The sequence below is a fragment of the Bombina bombina genome, chromosome 3 (genome assembly GCF_027579735.1).
Source record: "Bombina bombina isolate aBomBom1 chromosome 3, aBomBom1.pri, whole genome shotgun sequence".
Classification (NCBI taxonomy): domain Eukaryota; kingdom Metazoa; phylum Chordata; class Amphibia; order Anura; family Bombinatoridae; genus Bombina; species Bombina bombina.
In genome coordinates, this window is record NC_069501.1 from 1,057,903,379 (window position 1) to 1,057,926,991 (window position 23,613).

The 23,613-nt window shown below is 41.0% G+C and overlaps 1 protein-coding gene across 1 annotated transcript in view; it reads left to right on the forward strand.

Moving 5' to 3' along the window:
• The window catches only part of LOC128652610 (cell division cycle-associated protein 7-like), a 144,447-nt gene extending 121,051 nt beyond the window's left edge, over nucleotides 1–23,396 (forward strand). The window contains exon 9 of the mRNA XM_053705542.1: nucleotides 23,309–23,396. Within this exon, the coding sequence (XP_053561517.1) occupies nucleotides 23,309–23,396 (88 nt within the window). The remainder of the gene's footprint in view (nucleotides 1–23,308) is intronic.
• Nucleotides 23,397–23,613: the final 217 nt, after the last annotated feature.

A 23,613-nucleotide genomic window follows, 5' to 3' on the forward strand; every position in this document is an offset into this window, starting at 1 on the left:
GGACATAGTTCCTTTTGCCCGCCTACACCTCAGACCACTGCAACTATGCATGCTCAAACAGTGGAATGGGGATTATGCAGATTTATCTCCTCAACTGCATCTGGACCAGGAGACCAGACATTCTCTTCTCTGGTGGTTGTCTGTAAGGATGCTGTAACTTTAAGTCTCTCTCCACCCCTTTCTCTCCTAAGCTACTTAACCTCACTTCCTTTGAGCAGACATTGCTTGAGTATTTTGTTAATAGTCTAGCTGTATCTTACTCTGGATTTAACAACCTCAAATCAGGCTACCTTTTCATAAGAATTTTGGAACATTTATTCAGTTTCCTTTTTGTTTCAAACAGTGATTTATTTGCGGTTTTCCTCAATTCATTCCTGAGTGATTTCCTGTGCCTGCCTCATTTTGGCTTCTGACCTCCTGTCAGCTTGCTAGGAATCCTGCTTACAAGGAACTTTGTGAATCTACACACATCTCTGAAGCAGCTGGGATATTTGGATAACAAACCTCCATTTAACAGACTGCAATCCTCTTTATTTCAGCTCTCTGCTGTGCATCTATTTGCAAGCCTGAAATCGCAAGTATAACTTTTGTATAAGGAATTACCTGACATTGTTTGTTTGCTTGCTTGAACTTTTACTGCTATATTTCTGTGCTTTGCTTGAAACAAACCTCTTGTTCTCACATTCAGATACATTTGTATACATGTTCCTGAACTCTAAAATATTATTCAAAGTATCTATTGCTAGGCATATATTTATATTACTTGCTTGTCTCTGCACAATTTGTTTTCATGTTAAATGAGAACCCTTGCAACACTTAATTAAATCTGCTGATTTTGTTCATTGCTAAGGTTAATAACATTTTTCCTTAGAAGCAAATCTCAGCTACAAAACTACAATTTATAAACACAAGATTTTAACACACATACTGTTAAAAACTTACATTGTCTCAGGACCACCTGTCTCAGGGAATGTGTTTCCGCAGGCCAGAGTGGCTCATAGTAACGACAGATGCTAGGCTGGGGTGCAGTCTGGAACTCCCTGAAAGCACAGGGCTTATGGTCTCGGGAGGAAACTCTCCTCCCGATAAACATTCTAGAACTGAGAGCGATATTCAATGCGCTTCAGGCATGGCCTCAGCTAGCTGCGGCCAAATTCATCAGATTTCAGTTGGACAACATCACGACTGTAGCTTATATCAATCATCAAGGAGGAACACAGAGTTCTCTAGCGATGATGGAGGTAACCAAAATAATCCGATGGGCAGAGGATCACTCTTGCCATCTCTCAGCAATCCATATCCCATGGGTAGAGAACTGGGAGGCGGATTTCATAAGTCGTCAGACTTTTCATCCGGGGGAGTGGGAGCTCCATCCGGAGGTATTTGCCCAGCTGACTCAGCTATGGGGCACATCAGAATTGGATCTGATGGCGTCCCGGCAGAACGCCAAACTTCCTCGTTACGGGTCCAGGTCCCGGGATTCCCAGGCGGTACTGATAGATGCTCTAGCAGTGCCCTGGTCCTTCAATCTGGCCTATGTATTTCCACCATTTCCTCTCCTCCCACGTCTGGTTGCCAGAATCAAGCAGGAGAGAGCTTCGGTGATTCTGATAGCACCTGCGTGGCCACGCAGGACTTGGTATGCAGACCTAGTGGACATGTCATCGGTTCCACCGTGGACTCTGCCAATGAGGCAGGACCTTCTAATCCAAGGTCCTTTCAAGCATCCAAATCTAATTTCTCTGCGTCTGACTGCTTGGAGATTGAACACCTGATTTTATCAAAGCGTAGTTTCTCTGAGTCGGTCATTGATACCCTGATTCAAGCTAGAAAGCCTGTCACCAGGAAAATCTATCATAAGATTTGGCGCAAATATTTTTATTGGTGTGAATCCAAGGGTTACTCATGGAGTAAGATTAGGATTCCTAGAATATTGTCTTTTCTCCAAGAAGGATTGGAGAAGGGATTTTCAGCTACCTCCTTAAAAGGACAGATTTCTGCATTGTCTATTCTTTTACACAAGCGTCTGGCAGATGTCCCAGATGTTCAAGTGTTTAGTCAGGCTTTAGTCAGAATCAACTGAAAAGTAAGAAGATATACAGAGGGCGACTCCTAGTGTGGAATTAGTAAGCAGAGTGTGAACCCACCAGCTTTACCCTTCAGAGATATACTCACAAAGTATAGAGCACACTGTAGTGCTAATGAAGCAAGCTGGGTATATTAAAAGTGGCACAGCGCACATACCACTCCGGTGAAAGATGGTCCAATGTATTCAGAAGGTTCAGATAAAAAATTCAGGAGACTCCAGATATATATAAAAAACACTTTATATAAAAATATAACAGTGTACAATAAAAATCAGTAGAATTCGCTACGCGTTTCTCAGAGCTACCACTCTGTTTCCTCAGGCAAGTTATACTGATCTAAAACTGAAGTCTCCTATTTATACATCCTCAAATAAATTAAAACATTGGTCACACCCAATTTACCAATTACTTATGCAAATGTTGCTATGGTGACCTTCACAATACAAACTGACTTTTCTTGATACCAGTATGTGAATATATAACTCATTGTATGCATAGATCTACTTTAACATATACAGCTAGTATCAAAACAAGTATATAGCAGATATTACAATATATCTCATAAACATTTCGGAAGAAAACATATATAGTATGCACAATAGTGTTTCAGCAAAAAAACAAATACAGCACTCATATAGTTGGTTCATTAAATTTTCAGCAATCTCTCTTTATGAAAGTGAATGCACTATTTATTTCTATTTTATATGGTTAATAACTTCTTTATTTCCTGAGGATTTCTTTCCTCCCCTTTGTTCATAGTAGAAAGTCTAATTTATTAATTAATTAAAAGCATTAGCTAGTTTGTTTATATCATATATAAAGCTGTCAGCTTGTGGGTGTGTGTCATTAGCCTATCTCACACTTCCATATGTGTGGGTAATGGCTAGTGGGCGTGTATCATTTATCGCCGGTCTTTAAATACAATTCCTCAACTTTCTTCCTAATATATTCTTACCCCTTTTGACATGATCTCCTACAATAAACTGTTTAAATGTTATCTGAATTGTTGTATTGTGCATATCATAAGCTGATTTTATGAAGGGCTATGTCTATTTGTTTAAAGCTCCCTCTCTGATTTCACAATGTCCAATGTGTAGGTGATAATCCGTGGGCGTGTAGCATAAACCAATCACGCATTATATATTCACATACTGGTATCAAGAAAAGTCAGTTTGTATTGTGAAGGTCACCATAGCAACATTTGCATAAGTAATTGGTAAATTGGGTGTGACCAATGTTTTAATTTATTTGAGGATGTATAAATAGGAGACTTCAGTTTTAGATCAGTATAACTTGCCTGAGGAAACAGAGTGGTAGCTCTGAGAAACGCGTAGCGAATTCTACTGATTTTTATTGTACACTGTTATATTTTTATATAAAGTGTTTTTTATATATATCTGGAGTCTCCTGAATTTTTTATCTGAACCTTCTGAATACATTGGACCATCTTTCACCGGAGTGGTATGTGCGCTGGGCCACTTTTAATATACCCAGCTTGCTTCATTAGCACTACAGTGTGCTCTATACTTTGTGAGTATATCTCTGAAGGGTAAAGCTGGTTGGTTCACACTCTGCTTACTAATTCCACACTAGGAGTCGCCCTCTGTATATCTTCTTACTTTTCAGATGATTTTGGAAATCTACTAAGAGGAGCTGCCCTAGCATTCTAATGCACAGTCAACTGGGACACTGATAAGTTTCCAGACTGCTTATCTAGGCATTATCTTTGCCTTCACTACATGTGAGTACAAAATCTATATCTCATTCTATTTATCCTTATATATACTGGCTACACTAGGAGGCGCCCTTTCTTTTTTTGTTTCATTTAGTCAGAATCAAGCCTGTATTCAAACCTGTTGCTCCGCCATGGAGCCTAAACTTAGTTCTTAAAGTTCTTCAAGGGGTTCTGTTTGAACCTATGCATTCCATAGATATTAAGCTTCTATCTTGGAAAGTTCTGTTTTTAGTAGCTATCTCTTCGGCTCGAAGAGTTTCTGAGTTATCTGCTTTACAGTGTGACTCACCTTATCTCGTTTTCCATGCAGATAAGGTGGTTTTACGTACCAAACCTGGATTCCTTCCTAAGGTTGTTTCTAATAGGAATATCAATCAGGAAATTGTTGTTCCTTCGCTGGGTCCTAATCCTTCTTTAAAGAAGGAACGTCTATTGCACAATCTTGATGTGGTTTGTGCTTTAAAGTTCTACTTACAAACAACCAGAGATTTCCGTCAAACATCTTCATTGTTTGTTGTCTATTCTGGTAAGTGGAGAGGTCAAAAGGCTATGGCTACCTCTCTTTCTTTTTGGCTGAAAAGCATCATCCGTTTGGCTTATGAGACTGCTGGCCAGCAGCCTCCTGAAAGAATTACTGCTCATTCTACTAGAGCAGTGGCTTCCACATGGGCTTTTAAAAATGAGGCTTCTGTTGAACAGATTTGTAAGGCGGCGACTTGGTCTTCGCTTCATACTTTTTCCAAATTTTTCAAATTCGATACTTTTGCTTCTTCTGAGGCTATTTTTGGGAGACAGGTTCTACAAGCAGTGGTGCCTTCCGTTTAAGGTACCTGTCTTGTCCCTCCCTTCATCCGTGTCCTAAAGCTTTGGCTTTGGTATCCCACAAGTATGGATGAATCCGTGGACTCAATACATCACAAGAGAGAAATTTATCAGGTAAGCATAAATTCTGTTTTTCCCTTTAATATAATTTTCTTGTATACACACATTTGTTAGAGCATTTTATTATTTCACAAATGTTTGCAGGAGCCGGTAACTATGTGTTTAACACCAGCAAATGGATAAACTGTTAACATGTAGTTATAGTACTTGCTAAGACAATTCTAAGCAGGACAAGGTAGTTGAATTGTTTTTTGCTACTTGTTTATTTCACTCCTGATAGGAAAAGGTCAAACGGTAACCTCCTTAGGTTTGTTTATAATCACTTATTAATTTAAAACAAAAACATTAGTAAAAAGTATTAATTCAATTAACTTTTTACTTATGTTTTATTTTAAATAAATAAGAAATTAACTAATTTAATTGCGACAGCTGAGCTTAGCAGCTATATGTTACAATCCTGGTCCATTCCTGCTGTTTATAAACAGGGTGGAGTGACCCCTCAGAAATAATTATACAGTACTAATGTAGTATTACTTTACTTACTAGCTACTAATTATCTCCCTTTTCTTCTAGTCGTCTAGACCTGGGCTGGCTACAAAAGTTATTTTTCAGTTTCTTTCCTCAGTCAGCTCACTGCTCAGTCCTCCTGAACCTCTCTCCAGTTTCCTCGTCACTACCAGAGTGACATTTCCGCCCACCACTCGCTACTGACACCGAGTGTGAGCGCAGGCTGCACGAGGTCACGTGGCGCTGCGTGCGTCCTCCAGGAGACCACTGCGCTCACACCCCTGGGCCAGGCCTTCAACTGCAGTCTGACTGGTGACTCTAATTGAGAGCGATGCATCATGTGACGTCACGTCAATGACTTGGGCGCGGTCCGCCCCCAACAAAATAAAAAATATCTTGGAAGCATTTTGATATAGATGTGGCATGTGCGCTGTCTTGAAAAAAAGGAGTGCATGCCCATTGCCCACATGCACACACCTTAGAGGGAAGTGACAGCCTTGCGCACAGGCAGATGAAGGAGATCTTAGTGGAGGGGCACAAGGGGGGAAAATAAAAAACTAGCCCCCCTGTAGTGATGCCGTGACCCAACTGCAAAATAAGGAAATTTATTCTTACCTGATAAATGTATTTCCTTTACGATATGACGAGTCCACGGATTTCATCCTTGTGGGATTACGCCTCCTGGTCAGCAGGAGGAGGCAAAGAGCTCCACAGCAGAGCTGCATATATAGCCCCTCCCTTCCCTCCCACTCCAGTCATTCGACCGAAGTTAGGAAGAGAGAGGAAAAGCCAAGGAGCAGAGGTGACTGAAGTTTAACAAAACTAAAGACCTGTCTTACAAATAACAGGGTGGGCCGTGGACTCGTCATATCGTAAAAGAAATAAATTTATCAGGTAAGCATAAATTTCCTTTTCTTTTACAAGATATGACGAGTCCACGGATTTCATCCTTGTGGGATAAAATAGCAAAGCTATAGGACATGGATGAAAGGGCTTGAAGAACCTTTCTCCCAAAAACAGCCTCAGCCGAGGCAAAAGTATAAAATTTGGAAAAGTATGAAGAGAAGACCAAGTTGCAGCCTTGCAAATCTGTTCAACAGAAGCATCGTTTTTAAATGCCCATGAGGAAGCCACAGCTCTAGTGGAATGAGCCGTAATTCTTTTAGGAGTTTGCTGTCTCATATGCCAAACGAATGATACTCTTCAACCAAAAAGAGAGGTAGCCGTAGCTTTCTGACCCCTACGCTTTCCAGAAAAAACAACAAATAAAGAAGATGATTGACGAAAATCTTTAGTCGCCTGTAAATAAAATTTCAGTGCACGGACCACGTCCAAGTTATGTAACAGACGCTCCTTCTTAGAAGAAGGATTAGGACACAAGGAAGGAACAACAATTTCCTGATTAATATTCTTATCAGAAACCTTAGGAAGAAAACCATGGTTGGTACGCAACACTACCTTATCCGCATGGAAAATAAGATGAGGAGAATTACATTGTAATGCCGAAAGCTCAGAAACTCTGCGAGCAGAAGAAATAACAACCAAAATTAAAACTTTCCAAGATAATAACTTAATATCTATGGAGTGCATAGGTTCAAACGGAACCCCCTGAAGAACATTAAGAACTAAATTGAAACTCCAAGGAGGAGCAATTGGTCTAAACACAGGCTTGATTCTAGTCAGAGTCTGACAAAAAGATTGAACATCTGGAACATCTGCCAGGCGTTTATGTAGCAAAATAGACAAAGCAGAAATCTGCCCCTTTAAAGAACTTGCTGATAACCCTTTCTCCAAACCTTCTTGGAGAAAAGATAAAATCCTAGGAATCCTAACCCTACTCCACGAGTAGCCCTTGGAATCGCACCAATAAAGATATTTACGCCATATCTTATGGTAAATCTTTCTAGTAACAGGCTTACGTGCCTGAATCAAGGTATCAATGACCAAATCAGAGAACCCTCGCTTAGATAAAATCAAGCGTTCAATCTCCAAGCAGTCAGCTGCAGAGAAACTAGATTCGGATGATGGAAGGGTCCCTGAATGAGAAGGTCCTGCCTCAATGGAAGCTTCCACGGCGGCAGAGAGGACATGTCCACTAGATTGGCATACCAAGTCCTGCGAGGCCACGCAGGAGCGATGAGAATCACAGAGGCCCTCTCCTGTTTGATCCGAGCAATCACTCGGGGAAGGAGAGCAAATGGTGGAAACACATAAGCTAGGTTGAACGACCAAGGCACTGCCAAGGCATCTATCAGTTCGGCCTGAGAATCCCTGGATCCGTATCTTGGGAGCTTGGCATTCTGACAAGACGCCATCATATCCTATTCCGGCCTGCCCCACCTGAGAATCAGGGTGGCAAAGACCTCCGGGTGGAGTTCCCATTCCCCCGGATAAAACGTCTGTCTGCTCAAAAATCCGCCTCCCAGTTGTCCACTCCTGGGATGTAGATTGCTGACAGATAACAAGTCAGCCTCCGCCCACCGAATTACCTTGGATACTTCTGTCATCGCTAAGGAACTCCTTGTTCCTCCCTGATGATTGATGTATGCTACAGTCATGATATTGTCCGATTGGAATCGGATGAATTTGGCCGAAGCCAACTGCGGCCAAGTCTGAAGCACATTAAATATTGCTCTCAATTCCAGAATGTTGATTGGAAGTAGAGACTCTGACCGAGTCCATACACCCTGAGCCTTCAGGGAATTCCAGACTGCGCCCCATCTTAGTAGACTGGTGTCCGTTGTCACTATCACCCATAAGGGTCTGCGGAAGCATGTCCCTTGGGACAGATGATCTGGCGACAACCACCAAAGAAGAGAGTCTCTTGTCTCCTGATCCAGATCTATCTGAGGAGACAAATTTGCATAATCTCCATTCCACTGTCCGAGCATGCTCAGTTGTAGAGGTCTGAGATGAAAACGAGCAAAGGGAATGATGTCCATTGCCGCCACCATCAATCCAATTACCTCCATGCACTGAGCCACTGATGGCCGAGGATTCGACTGAAGGGCTCGGTATGTATTCAGAATCTTTAACTTTCTGACTTCCGTCAAGAAGATTTTCATGGACACAGAGTCTATTAGAGTTTTCAGGAAAGGACCCCTTGTCTGAGGGACTAGTGAACTCTTTTCTAGATTCACCTTCCACCGTGAGTCCTTAGAAAAGACAGAACCATGTCGGTATGAGACTGTTAGTTGATAAGACGACGCATGGATCAGAATATCGTCCAGATAAGGCGCCACTGCAATGCCCCGCGGTATGAGAACTGCCAGCAGAGACCCTAGAACCTTTGTGAAGATCCTGGGTGCTGTGGCCAGCCCGAAAGGAAGAGCCACAAACTGAAAATGTTTGTCCAGGAAGGCAAACCTTAGAAACTGATGATGATCTCTGTGGATAGGAATGTGAAGATATGCATCCTTTAAGTCCACGGTAGTCATATATTGACCCTCATGGATCAATGGAAGAATTGTCAGAATCGTCTCCATCTTGAAGGACGGGACTCTGAGAAACTTGTTTAGACTCTTGAGATCTAAAATGGATCTGAACGTTCACTCTTTTTTGGGAACCACGAAAAGATTTGAGTAAAACCCCTGCCCTGTTCCTGTATTGGAACGGGACGAATTACTCCCATAGTGGAGAGGTCTTTTACACAACGTAAGAACGCCTCTCTTTTTTTTATCTGGTCTACAGACAATCGTGAAAGAAAAAACCTTCCCCTTGGAAGGGAATTTTTGAACTCCAGTTGATATCTCTGGGACACGATCTCTAGTGTCCAGGGATCCTGAACGTCTCTTATCCAAGCCTGGACAAAGAGATAAAGTCTGCCCCCAACTAGATCCGGTCCCGGATCGGGGGCCGTCCCTTCATGCTGTCTTGGTAGCAGCAGCAGGCTTCTTGGGTTGTTTACCCTTGTTCCAAGCCAGACTGACTTGGCTTGTGCAAAGTTCCCTTCCTGTTTAGCGGAAGAGGAGGAGGGTACTCCCTTGAAATTTCGAAAGGAACGAAAATTACTCTGTCTATCCCTCTGCTTAGATGTTTTATCCTGAGGTAGGAGATGGCCCTTACCTCCCGTACTGTCAGAAATAATCTTTCAAGTCGGGCCCGAATAGAGTCTTTCCCTTGAAAGGAATAGTCAAAAGCTTGGATTTAGAGGACACATCCGCGGACCAAGACTTTAACCATAAAGCTCTGCACACTAGAATGGCAAAACATGCATTCTTAGGCGCTAACTTAGCGATCTGAAAAGCGCCGTCAGTGACAAAGGAATTAGCCAATTTTAGGGCCTTAATCCTATCCATTATTTCCTCTAAGGAAGTCTCAGTCTTCAGAGATTCTTCCAAAGCATCAAACCAAAAGGCAGCCGCAGTTGTAACTGGTACAGTACAGGCCGTCGATTGTAAGAGGAAACCTTGATGAACGAATAGCTTTTTTAGCAGACCCTCCAACTTTTTATCCATAGGGTCTTTGAAAGCACAACTGTCCTCAATAGGAATAGTTGTACGCTTAGCTAATGTAGAAATAGCTTCCTCCACCTTAGGGACTGTTTGCCAAGAATCCCACACGGTGTCAGCTATAGGGTACATTTTCTTGAACATAGGGGAAGGGGAGAACGGGATACCCGGTCTTTCCCATTCCTTGGTGACAATCTCCGAAATTCTCTTAGGAACCGGAAAGGTATCTGAGTAAGCAGGAACTTCCAGATATCTGTCCATCTTACACAATTTCTCTGGAGGGACCACAATAGAGTCACAATCATCCAGAGTCACTAAAACCTCCCGAACAGGTGGAGGTGTTCCAGCTTAAATCTAAAGGACATGACGTCCGAATCTGGGGCAATGCACTACCTGAGTCAGACAGCTCCCCCTCAGACAGAATCTCCTTACCCTCCAATTCAGAGGTCTGGGAGGGTACATCAGAGATAGCCATCAGAAGCTACAGGAACCCCCTGCGCTTCTTCCCTGCTACGTTTGCCTTGTAACACTGGCAACTTATACAAAACCTCTGTGAGGGTAAATGACATAACTGCAGCCATATCCTGCAAAGTGAAAGAAGCAGACGCCGTAGAAGAGCATGGCGTAGCTTGAGCGGGTGTTAAAGGCTGTGACGCTTGGGGAGAAGATTGCGGCAAACCCTGAATCTCATTGGTTTGAGAATCATCTTTAGACATATCTTTATTAAAAAAATATTTTCTCTTTGTAAGGCTCTCTCAACACAATTGTCACATAGGACACATATTTTGTTCAAGGTCATCCATGATAACCTGAGCAAAAAAACAAACTTGGTCAAATTTGACAATATAATATTTTTTTTTTAAATTATCGTACTGTACCTTTAAGAAAAAAACGATAACTGATATAGAATTATTGAAATCCTAATTGCAAACGAAATAAACACTAAGGTAAAGGGTTAATAACCCCTGTGTACTAAATCAGTGATAAATAGTATCGCTTTACTTTAATACTATCTTTATTATTTTTGAAAAGAATCACCCTGCCGCAGCTCCTACCTTCCTTAACCACCAAACACCACCACGCTGCAGACCTAATACACTTGGATTACCCCACAAGTGCACTTAGCAACAGAGACGATGCAGCCATCAGAGAAGGGATAGATGCACTGTCAGAGCGAGCGAAATTAAGCCCCGCCCATCATGGGCGTGATTCAAAGTAAAAGTACATCCACCTTAGACAGGACTAATAACAGTGAATTCCACCTGCTACAGATTAGTCCCCCAAACCGGAGCCTTACATACAAACATCCCCAGCGTCAGCCTAATGTACAGTGACTCCCTGCACACACACGTCTCTCAGTGCCTCTAGCTCATGCCTCCATGCTAGAATGTCTGACCCATATTTTACAATAGATCCGGTCTGTTTCCTATCCTCTGGCAACCCCAAACCGGCTACTTACACATACCCCAGTGCTCTTAGGAGAATACCCTAATGTCTGAGGGAAATATAAAGGGAAACCCCTTATATATACCAGAACAGTACAGTTAATCTGAGATACCCAGAATAAAAACTGCATTTACCTCTATGCTGAGGATACAGCAAAAGTATTTCACAGTATCAAGAGGTCCAATCTTCCTCCTGAGGCCCTGTGAAAAAGCAGGATCTTGATTACAATTTCACAAGACCATATGCAGATAATGCAGCAGAAATATGGGAGGCGCAGCGGATACAAAAATCCCCCAGTTCCCAGAATCTAGAAGACTACTCAGAAGTTGCTCTGTAATAAAAAACCAGCACCATCGGTACCGTTTGAAAATAAAAAACTCTTGATTGCAGAATCTCACACCTCACTTTACCTCTTCCTATCACTAACACAGTCAAAGAGAATGACTGGGGTGGGAGGGAAGGGGGGGGGGCTATATATGCAGCTCTGCTGTGGAGCTCTTTGCCTCCTCCTGCTGACCATGAGGCGTAAGGCCACAAGGATGAAATCCGTGGACTCGTCATATCTTGTAAAAGAAATAGTGTCCTTAACCCCTGAGTAGAATAATATAATAATAATTATTGGAATTGCAAAACCACCAGTATTTATTTTTAATTTAGAACCTCAATATCAGTTCAGGATGGTCCTAGCTTCATGGAGCAAAAACTGATCTAGAGCACATTTCAATTTACCCATAGGAACATTTTTGTTCCTTAGAACTTAAAGGACCACTCAATGCAATAGAAGTGGATAATAAAGACAAGGCAATAACACCTACTCTGTCACATGATCCAGGTGGCTTATTTGAAATTCAGATATCAGCCAATCGCATACTTTGTATATGTATATCTTGTGCACATGCTCAGTAGGATCTTGTTCCCCAGATAGTATGTATAAAGACAATGAACATTTTTATAATGGGATGTCAATTGGAAAGTGTCTTAAAATTGCAGGCTCTGAGTCAAGTGTTTGGTTTTTTTCCTTCTTGAGTGTCACTTTAAAGGAACAGACTACTCCATATTTATTTTAAAAAGAGAATTCCTTTTACTTATTCCCCAGTTTTGCATAACCAACACGGTTATATTAATACTTTTTGCCTCTAGCTTGTATCTAATCCTCTGGCTAAAATGCAAGTTTGTCAAAAGAACAGAAATAATGCAGTCATTGCTCTCTTACAAGTAACTCCATGAGCACTGTTATCTATATTGCACACATGAACTAATGTCCCCTCCCTAGCTGTGAAAACTGTCAAATGCATTGAGATAGGAGGCATCCTTCAAGGGCTTAGAAATTAGCTTATGAGCCTATCTAGGTTTATGATTACATTTTTTTTCATTTTGTAAAATGCATGTAAGCTAGGCTTTTCACCAGATTTCTACTAGCCTTGTCTCTGTAACCAGTGGAATCTCAAACTCAATGTTTATCATGCTACCATAGATGACTATAATTGGAAATTTCAGGTTCCTGACTGGTCCCCCACCAGAGATAATCAACCCAAAAGTGAGGGGAAATTTTAAAGGGACAGTCAACACCAGAATTTTTGTTGTTTAAAAAGATAGATAATCCCTTTATTACCCATTCCCCAGTTTTGCATAACCAACACAGTTATATTAATACACTTTCTCTTGTTAAGTGTATCCAGTCCACGGATCATCCATTACTTGTGGGATATTCTCCTTCCCAACAGGAAGTTGCAAGAGGATCACCCACAGCAGAGCTGCTATATAGCTCCTCCCCTCACTGCCATATCCAGTCATTCTCTTGCAACTCTCAACTAAGATGGAGATCGTAAGAGGACTGTATTGTTTTATACTTAGTTTATTTCTTCAATCAAAAGTTTGTTATTTTTAAATGGTACCGGAGTGTACTGTTTATCTCAGGTAGTATTTGGAAGAAGAATCTGCCTGCGTTTTCTATGATCTTAGCAGAAGTAACTAAGATTCTTTGCTGTTCTCACATATTCTGAGGAGTGAGGTAACTTCAGAGGGGGAATAGCGTGCAGGTTTTCCTGTAAGAAGGTATGTGCAGTTAAAATACTTTTCTAGGGATGGAATTTGCTAGAAAATGCTGCTGATACCGAAGTAATGTAAGTAAAGCCTTAAATACAGTGATAGCGACTGGTATCAGGCTTATTAATAGAGATACATACTCTTATAAAAGTGTATTTTAAAACGTTTGCTGGCATGTTTAATCGTTTTTTATATATGTTTGGTGATAAAACTTATTGGGGCCTAGTTTTTTCCACATGGCTGGCTTGAATTTTGCCTAGAAACAGTTCCCTAAGGCTTCCCACTGTTGTAATATGAGTGGGAGGGGCCTATTTTAGCGTTTTTTTGCACAGGAAAAATTACAGACACAGACATCCAGCTTCTTCCTGCATGATCCAGGACTTCTCTGAAGGGCTCAAAAGGCTTCAAAAGTCGTATTGAGGGAGGTAAAAAGCCACAGTAGAGCTGTGGCAGTTGTTGTGACTGTTTAAAAAAAGTTTTTGTCATTTGTTATTCCGTTTTTGGTATTAAGAGTTTAATCATCCATTTGCAAGTGGGTGCAATGCTCTGCTAACTTATTACATACACTGTAAAAATTTCGTTAGTGTAACTGCATTTTTTCACTGTTATTTAAAAATTTGGGAAAATTTGTGTTTCTTAAAGGCGCAGTAACGTTTTTTTATATTGCTTGTAAACTTGTTTTAAAGTGTTTTCCAAGCTTGCTAGTCTCATTGCTAGTCTGTTTAAACATGTCTGACAGAGGAACCTACTTGTTCATTATGTTTGAAAGTCATGGTGGAGCCCCATAGGAGAATGTGTACTAAATGTATTGATTTCACCTTAAACAGTAAAGATCAGTCTTTATCTATAAAAGAATTGTCACCAGAGGGTTCTGTCGAGGGGGAAGTTATGCCGACTAACTCTCCCCACGTGTCAGACCCTTCGCCTCCCGCTCAGGGGACACACGCTAATATGGCGCCAATTACATCAGGGACGCCCATAGCGATTACCTTGCAGGACATGGCTGCAATCATGAATAATACCCTATCAGAGGTATTATCTAGATTGCCTGAATTAAGAGGCAAGCGCGATAGCTCTGGGGTTAGGAGAGATACAGAGCGCGCAAATGCTGTTAGAGCCATGTCTGATACTGCGTCACAGTATGCAGAACATGAGGACGGAGAGCTTCAGTCTGTGGGTGACATCTCTGACTCGGGGAAACCTGATTCAGAGATTTCTAAATTTAAGCTTGAGAACCTCCTTGTATTGCTTGGGGAGGTATTAGCTGCTCTGAATGACTGTAACACAGTTGCAATTCCAGAGAAATTGTGTAGGCTGGATAGATACTATGCGGTGCCGGTGTGTACTGATGTTTTTCCTATACCTAAAAGGCTTACAGAAATTATTAGCAAGGAGTGGGATAGACCCGGTGTGCCCTTTTCCCCACCTCCTATATTCCAATAGACGACACTACACGGGACTTATGGCAGACGGTCCCTAAGGTGGAGGGAGCAGTTTCTACTTTAGCAAAGCGTACCATTATCCCGGTTGAGGACAGTTGTGCTTTTTCAGATCCAATGGATAAAAAATTGGAGGGTTACCTTAAGAAAATGTTTATTCAACAAGGTTTTATTTTACAGCCCCTTGCATGCATTGCGCCTGTCACTGCTGCGGCGGCATTCTGGTTTGAGGCCCTGGAAGAGGCCATCCAGACAGCTCCATTGAATGAAATTATTGACAAGCTTAAAACGCTTAAGCTAGCTAACTCATTTGTTTCTGATGCCATTGTTCATTTGACTAAACTAACTGCTAAGAATTCCGGATTCGCCATCCAGGCGCGTAGGGCGCTATGGCTTAAATCCTGGTCAGCTGACGTGACTTCAAAGTCTAAATTACTCAACATTCCTTTCAAGGGGCAGACCTTATTCGGGCCTGGCTTGAAGGAAATTATTCCTCACATTACTGGAGGCAAGGGTCATACCCTTCCTCAGGACAGGGCCAAATCAAAGGCCAAACTTTTTAATTTTCGTGCCTTTCGAAATTTCAAGACAGGAGCAGCATCAACTTCCTCCGCTTCAAAACAAGAGGGAACTGTTGCTCATTCCAGACAGGCCTGGAAACATAACCAGTCCTGGAACAAGGGCAAGCAGGCCAGAAAGCCTGCTGCTGCCCCCAAGACAGCATAAAGGAACGGCCCCCTATCCGGAAACGGATCTAGTGGGGGGCAGACTTTCTCTCTTCGCCCAGGCGTGGGCAAGAGATGTTCAGGATCCCTGGGCGTTGGAGATCATATCTCAGGGATATCTTCTGGACTTCAAAGCTTCTCCTCCACAAGGGAGATTTCATCTTTCAAGGTTATCAGCAAACCAGATAAAGAAAGAGGCATTCCTAAGCTGTGTGCAAGACCTAGTAATGGGAGTGATCCATCCAGTTCCGTGGACGGAACAAGGACATGGATTTTATTCAAATCTGTTTGTGGTTCCCAAGAAAGAGGGAACCTTCAGACCAATCTTGGATCTAAAGATCTTAAACAGATTCCTCAGAGTTCCATCATTCAAAATGGAAACTATTCGGACCATCCTACCCATGATCCAAGAGGGTCAGTACATGACCACAGTGGACTTAAAGGATGCCTACCTTCACATACCGATTCACAAAGATCATCGGTTCCTAAGGTTTGCCTTTCTAGACAGGCATTACCAATTTGTAGCTCTTCCCTTCGGGTTGGCCACTGCCCCGAGAATTTTTACAAAGGTTCTGGGCTCACTTCTGGCGGTTCTAAGACCGCAAGGCATAGCGGTGGCTCCGTATCTAGACGACATCCTGATACAGGCGTCAAGCTTTCAAATTGCCAAGTCTCATACAGAGATAGTACTGGCATTTCTGAGGTCGCATGGGTGGAAAGTGAACGTGGAAAAGAGTTCTCTATCACCACTCACAAGAGTCTCCTTCCTAGGGACTCTTATAGATTCTGTAGAGATGAAAATTTACCTGACTGAGTCCAGGTTATCAAAACTTCTAAATGCTTGCCGTGTCCTTCATTCCATTCCACACCCGTCAGTGGCTCAGTGCATGGAAGTAATCGGCTTAATGGTAGCGGCAATGGACATAGTGCTGCAATTTTGCATTTTAAGTCAGTGGAATGGGGATTACTCAGATTTGTCCCCTCTACTAAATCTGGATCAAGAGACCAGAGATTCTCTTCTCTGGTGGCTTTCTCGGGTCCATCTGTCCAAGGGTATGACCTTTCGCAGGCCAGATTGGACGATTGTAACAACAGATGCCAGCATTCTAGGTTGGGGCGCAGTCTGGAACTCCCTGAAGGCTCAGGGATCGTGGACTCAGGAGGAGAAACTCCTCCCAATAAATATTCTGGAGTTAAGAGCAATATTCAATGCTCTTCTAGCTTGGCCTCAGTTAGCAACACTGAGGTTCATCAGATTTCAGTCGGACAACATCACGACTGTGGCTTACATCAACCATCAAGGGGGAACCAGGAGTTCCCTAGCGATGTTAGAAGTCTCAAAGATAATTCGCTGGGCAGAGTCTCACTCTTGCCACCTGTCAGCGATCCACATCCCAGGCGTAGAGAACTGGGAGGTGGATTTTCTAAGTCGTCAGACTTTTCATCCGGGGGAGTGGGAACTCCATCCGGAGGTGTTTGCTCAACTGGTCCATCGTTGGGGCAAACCAGAACTGGATCTCATGGCGTCTCGCCAGAAAGCCAAGCTTCCTTGTTACGGATCCAGGTCCAGGGACCCGGGAGCAACGCTGATAGATGCTCTAGCAGCTCCTTGGTTCTTCAACCTGGCCTATGTGTTTCCACCATTTCCTCTGCTCCCTCGACTGATTGCCAAAATCAGACAGGAGAGAGCATCGGTGATTCTGATAGCGCCTGCGTGGCCACGCAGGACCTGGTATGCAGACCTAGTGGACATGTCATCTCTTCCACCATGGACTCTGCCTCTGAGGTAGGACCTTCTAATACAAGGTCCTTTCAATCATCCAAATCTAATTTCTCTGAGACTGACTGCAAGGAGATTGAACGCTTGATTCTATCAAGGCGTAGCTTCTCCGAGTCAGTCATTGATACCTTAATACAGGCTCGGAAGCCTGTCACCAGGAAAATCTACCATAAGATATGGCGTAAATATCTTTATTGGTGTGAATCCAAGAGTTACTCATGGAGTAAGGTTAGGATTCCTAGGATATTGTCCTTTCTCCAAGAGGGTTTGGACAAAGGCTTATCAGCTAGTTCTTTAAAAGGACAGATCTCTGCTCTGTCTATTCTTTTGCACAAGCGTCTGGCAGAAGTTCCAGACGTCCAGGCATTTTGTCAGGCTTTGGTTAGGATTAAGACTGTGTTTAAAACTGTTGCTCCCCGTGGAGCTTAAACTTGGTTCTTAAAGTTCTTCAGGGAGTTCCGTTTGAACCCCTTCATTCCATTGATATTAAACTTTTATCTTGGAAAGTTCTGTTTTTGATGGCTATTTCCTCGGCTCGAAGAGTCTCTGAGTTATCTGCCTTACATTGTGATTCTCCTTATCTGATTTTTCATTCAGACAAGGTAGTTCTGCGTACCAAACCTGGGTTTTTACCTAAGGTGGTTTCTAACAGGAATATCAATCAAGAGATTATTGTTCCATCATTGTGTCCTAATCCTTCTTCAAAGAAGGAACGACTTTTGCATAATCTGGACGTAGTCCGTGCCTTGAAGTTTTACTGCCCAGTTTGTCGTTTACTCTGGACAGAGGAGAGGTCAAAAAGCTTCAGCAACCTCTCCTTTTTGGCTTCGGAGCATAATACGCTTAGCCTATGAGACTTCTGGACAGCAGCCCCCTGAAAGGATTACAGCTCATTCTACTAGAGCTGTGGCTTCCACCTGGGCCTTTAAAAATGAGGCCTCTGTTGAACAGATTTGCAAGGCTGCGACTTGGTTTTCGCTTCACACCTTTTCAAAATTTTACAAATTTGACACTTTTGCTTCTTCGGAGGCTGTTTTTGGGAGACAGGTTCTACAGGCAGTGGTTCCTTCCGTTTAAGTTCCTGCCTTGTCCCTCCCATCATCCGTGTACTTTAGCTTTGGTATTGGTATCCCACAAGTAATGGATGATCCGTGGACTGGATACACTTAACAAGAGAAAACATAATTTATGCTTACCTGATAAATGTATTTCTCTTGTAGTGTATCCAGTCCACGGCCCACCCTGTCCTTTTAAGGCAGGTCTAAATTTTAATTAAACTACAGTCACCACTGCACCCTATGGTTTCTCCTTTCTCGTCTTGTTTGGGTCGAATGACTGGATATGGCAGTGAGGGGAGGAGCTATATAGCAGCTCTGCTGTGGGTGATCCTCTTGCAACTTCCTGTTGGGAAGGAGAATATCCCACAAGTAATGGATGATCCGTGGACTGGATACACTACAAGAGAAATAAATTTATCAGGTAAGCATAAATTATGTTTTTTACTGCTGTGACTATCTTGTATCTAAGCATTTCCTGACCGCCCCTAATCACATGACTTTGAGTTATTATCTATTGACTTGCATTTTAGCCAATTAGTGCAGTGTCTGCCACAACCCACGGGCGTGATCACAATGCTATCTATATGGTTTACCTGAACTACTCTCCCCTGTTGTGAAAAGCAAATACAAAAGCATGTGATTAGAGGCGGCCTTCAAGGGCTTAGAAATTATCATATGAGCCTTCCTAGGTTTGCTCTCAACTAGAATACCAAGAGAACAAAGCAAAATTGTTGATAAAAGTAAATTGGAAAGTTGTTTAAAATTACATGCCCTATTTGAAAAATAAAAGTTTTTTTTGGCCTTGACTGTCCCTTTAAATAATGGTCTCAAACCTGAAATGTTCTGCATACTCACTATATTGACCTAGGTACCCCTAAAACAAATTTATAATGGGGAGGGTTTGAATATGTCATAAATTTACCCTAAAAGTGAATTTTGTCATATTAGGACTTGTCTACATAAAAAAAAAAATTGCTAGGATTTACCAGAACTAAAACAAAAGGTGACTTTTGTTCACAAAAGTTGTGTGGCCAGCAAAGTTTTATGGCAAGCACAGCTATTGGCTAAAAGGTGGATATAACACCCACCTCATTGAAAAAATTGAACTGTGCTGTAGGCTACCACAAGTTGGCAGTGAAGCCGTGGTGCAATAAAGGTGACTTACATATTTTTTTTTGTTGTAAAAAGTCACCTTTATTTTTAGTGCTGGCAAATCCTACTTTTTTTTCCATCACTTTAAGGACTAAGTCCAAGGAACAAGAATGTACAAAATGTTTATACATCAGTTATTGTTCCAAGGAGCTAGGACTAGCCTAAGCTGAGATATTAGACAGTCAACACCAGAATATTTGTTCTATAAAGATAATCCCTTTATTACCCATTTCCCAGTTTTGCATAACCAACCCTGTTATACTAATACACTTTTACCTGTGTGATTACCTTGTATCTAAGCCTCTGCAAACTGCCCCATATTTCAGATGTTTTGACAGACTTGCATTTTAGCCAATCAGTGCTGACTCCTAGGTAACTTCACGTGTGTGAGCTCAATGTTACTATATGACAGAAATTAACTAATGCCCTCTAGTGGTGAAAAACTGTCAAAATGCATTCAGATTAGAGGTGTCCTTCAAGGTCTAAGAAATTAGCATATGAGCCTCCTAGGTTTTACTTTCAACTAATATGAAGAGAACACAGCAAAATTGGTGATAAAAGTAAATTGGAAAGTTGTTTAAATTACACACCCTATTTTGAATCATGAAAGTTTTATTTTAGACTTGATTGTTCCGTAAACCTCTGTATAATCAAAACTTGTGCGCCATGACACACGTTACAATGGTTAGTAAAAGTAAAAAAAAATACAAAAAAATACAAAAAACATAATTTATGTAAGAATTTACCTGGTAAATTCATTTCTTTCATATTGGCAAGAGTCCATGAGCTAGTGACGTATGGGATATACAATCCTACCAGGAGGGGCAAAGTTTCCCAAACCTCAAAATGCCTATAAATACACCCCTCACCACACCCACATTTCAGATGAACGAATAGCCAAGAAGTGGGGTGATAAAGAAAGGAGTAAAAATCATCAAGGAATTGGAATAATTGTGCTTTATCCAAAAAATCATAACCACCATAAAAACGGTGGGTTTCATGGACTCTTGCCAATATGAAAGAAATTAATTTATCAGGTAAATTCTTACATAAATTATGTTTTCTTTCATGTAATTGGCAAGAGTCCATGAGCTAGTGACGTATGGGATAGCAAATACCCAAGATGTGGAACTCCACGCAAGAGTCACTAGAGAGCGAGGGATAAATATAAAGACAGCCAATTCCGCTGAAAGTAAGTTTTAATCTTTATTAAGAAAAAAAACTGAAATTATAAGCAGAGGAATCAAACTGAAACAACTGCCTGAAGAACTTTTCTACCAAAAACTGCTTCTGAAGAAGAAGAAAAAAAAACATTGAAATGGTAGAATTAAGTAAATGTATGCAAAGACGACAAAATTGCTGCTTTGCAAATCTGATCAACAGAAACTTCATTCTTAAAAGCCCAGGAAATTAAAACTATGTAACCCGACTCCAAATAAGCATGATGAATCAAAAGGCTTTAACCAAAATTGCAAAGAAATGGCAGAAGCCGTCTAACCTTTCCTTGAACCAGAAAAGATAACAAATAGACAAGAAGTCTACCTGAAATCTTTAATAACTTCAACATAATATTTCAAAGCTCTTACCACATCCAAAGAATATAAAGATCTCTCTAGAGAATTCTTAGAATTAGGACACAAGGAAGGGACAGCAATTTCTCTGTTAATGTTGTTAGAATTCACAACCTTAGGTAAAAATGTAAATGAAGTCCGCAAAACCGCCTTATCCTGATGAAAAATTAGAAAAGGAGACTCACAAGAAAGAGCAGATAATTCAGAAACTCTTCTAGCAGAAGAGATGGCTAAAAGGAACAACAATTTCCAAGAAAGCAAAATAATGTCCAGAGAATGCATAGGCTCAAACGGAGGAGCCTGTAAAGCCTTCAAAGCCAATTTAAGACTCCAGGGAGGAGAGATTAATCTAATGACAGGCTTTGATATGAACGAAAGCCTGTACAAAACAATGAATATCAGGGAGATTAGCAATTTTCTGTGGAATAGGACAGAAAGAGCAGAAGTTTGTCCTTCAAGTAACTTGCAGACAAACCCTTATCTAAACCATCCTGAAGAAACTAAAAAATTCTAGGAATTCTAAAAGAATGCCAAGAGAATTTATGAGAAGAGCACCATGAAATGTAAGTCTTCCAAACTCGATAATAGATCTTTCTAGAAACAGATTTATGAGCCTGCAACGTAGTATTAATCACAGATATAGGGATATAGGGATCTTCAACATAATCCCTAGAATGTAATCATACAGTTCTTCCCTATTGGCTATCTCTTCCCATAGCCACTATTTCACCTTCTCCAAATTAGGAGCAAACTCACGCTAATTCCTTGGTCAGATCTTACATAATTGATCGTCTGCCTTGTGGCTATCATTTCGTCTGGGTTTATATGACCTTGAGTAACTGGATCATTCTCCCTTGATATGAATACAATTCCCCCTCCCCTCAGAATCTTCACCTATAGGAAATTATCCCAATCTCAGATATGAGATAACCTTTTAATCTTTAATTTTATTATATGTATTTATAAGATTAACATTTTTTATGTATCAGGTTAGAAGTCCTTACTTCATTAATCAACATAGATAATCTCTCAAAGGTGGCCAGTAGAGGGTTGAGCCCCTAATATTTAGTCAGACGAATCAAGTTTGATTAAGGCATAGTAGATTCAGGATTGAGTCATTATAGGCTTTCTCATCGTTCAGGATAATCTACCACTATTAAATACTGACTGTTTATGAAATACCATCCTGGGCCTTTTCCCATATTAAATCATATATTAAGCTTAATCCAGCGCATAAGATTTGGAGTCACTACATATTCTTAATATATCCTGAGACACCTCCATATTAGTGTTAAGACTCACTTAGCGGTGAGGGATTTTTGCAGCGAAATACATTCAGGTAACACTGAGTATGTATTTCCCGGCAGCAACTTTGCTTACATCCTAGAGCAAGATGTAATAATCTACCAATACACTTGTTCTAATTCTGTCTCCTCTTAGCCACTATATATTCTTAATACTTCCTGAGACACTCCCATATGATTGGCAAGATTTGCTTAGCGGTGGAAAAAAGTATATTTAGTTAACACTAAGTATGTGTGCCCCCGCAGCAATTCATCTACCAATACATTTGTCTAAATTCTGTTTCCTCTTAGCCATCTCTCTTTTCTACAGTGAGCTCAAGTAGTTCACTACGACACCTATTTAGATTTATTTTTAGTAGGACTAATGGAAACATCTATTCCCCATAAATAGTCTGTGTAAAGGTGACGTTTCAGAATAGGTACATCAACTAGTGAAATATTGGATCAGGTACATCACATACCAATCAAGAAAGCTCAATCTCACACACCTCTATTTCCATCAATTATTGAGCACTATGACGAATCTAAATAAGGATGCACACCCTCATACATTTCCTATTGTCAGTGAGTTTAACGGTGACGTCACTACCAATGGGATAGTCTGAAAATCGGAACGGCTATAAATATGCGTATACCGTAATCTCTCCTATATAATCGAGCCTAATGATACTGACATATATTTGACACTAACAGTTCAAAGTTATTTATTAAAACTATTAATTTAGTATCTGAATCTGTTGTAATTTGCGGCAACCTTTCCCGACCGGAAGTGATGTCACTCAGATACGGAGGCTAAGTATTATCATTCAAGAAACGATATATGCCTTATTTTATATATTTAAATGGCACACTGTCAATTGTACATTAACAAAAGTATTATAGCGCTTCTTTATAATAGAGTAATCTATAGATAATATAAAGCAGTGAACCGGAAGTATTAAGTATATCGGACATCCGGTCATCTGTTTGATACCGCTATATAAGGCCATCAGTAATTGCAAGAAACCAGTCTTGATAAAGGCCTAGGAAGGGCCGAAACGCATAGACCTGCACTGGTAAGCCTTATTTAATTGAATCCAACATTTGTGAATCTGCTACACATTGGATATACTTTTTCTTTCACAGGTATATCCCCATCTTGATTTTCTCCCGTTCTGTGAGTGAACCTTTTGCACCAATTAGACAAATGTCTCAACATCTTCTGACACTTTGACACGTTTGATTGGAATTAATAGTGTTTTTTTTTGTGCTGTTTTCTACACATCACATCAGCTTTTTTTCAGACACTCAGTGATTGACATTTCACATATTTTTCTTTTTTTATATTTTTATATTTTTCCTTTTTTTGGACACATTTTCAACAGTTTTGATTTTTTTCTGAGTTTGTTATATATTTTTCCAACGATTACCTTCACTATATGTTTGACTTA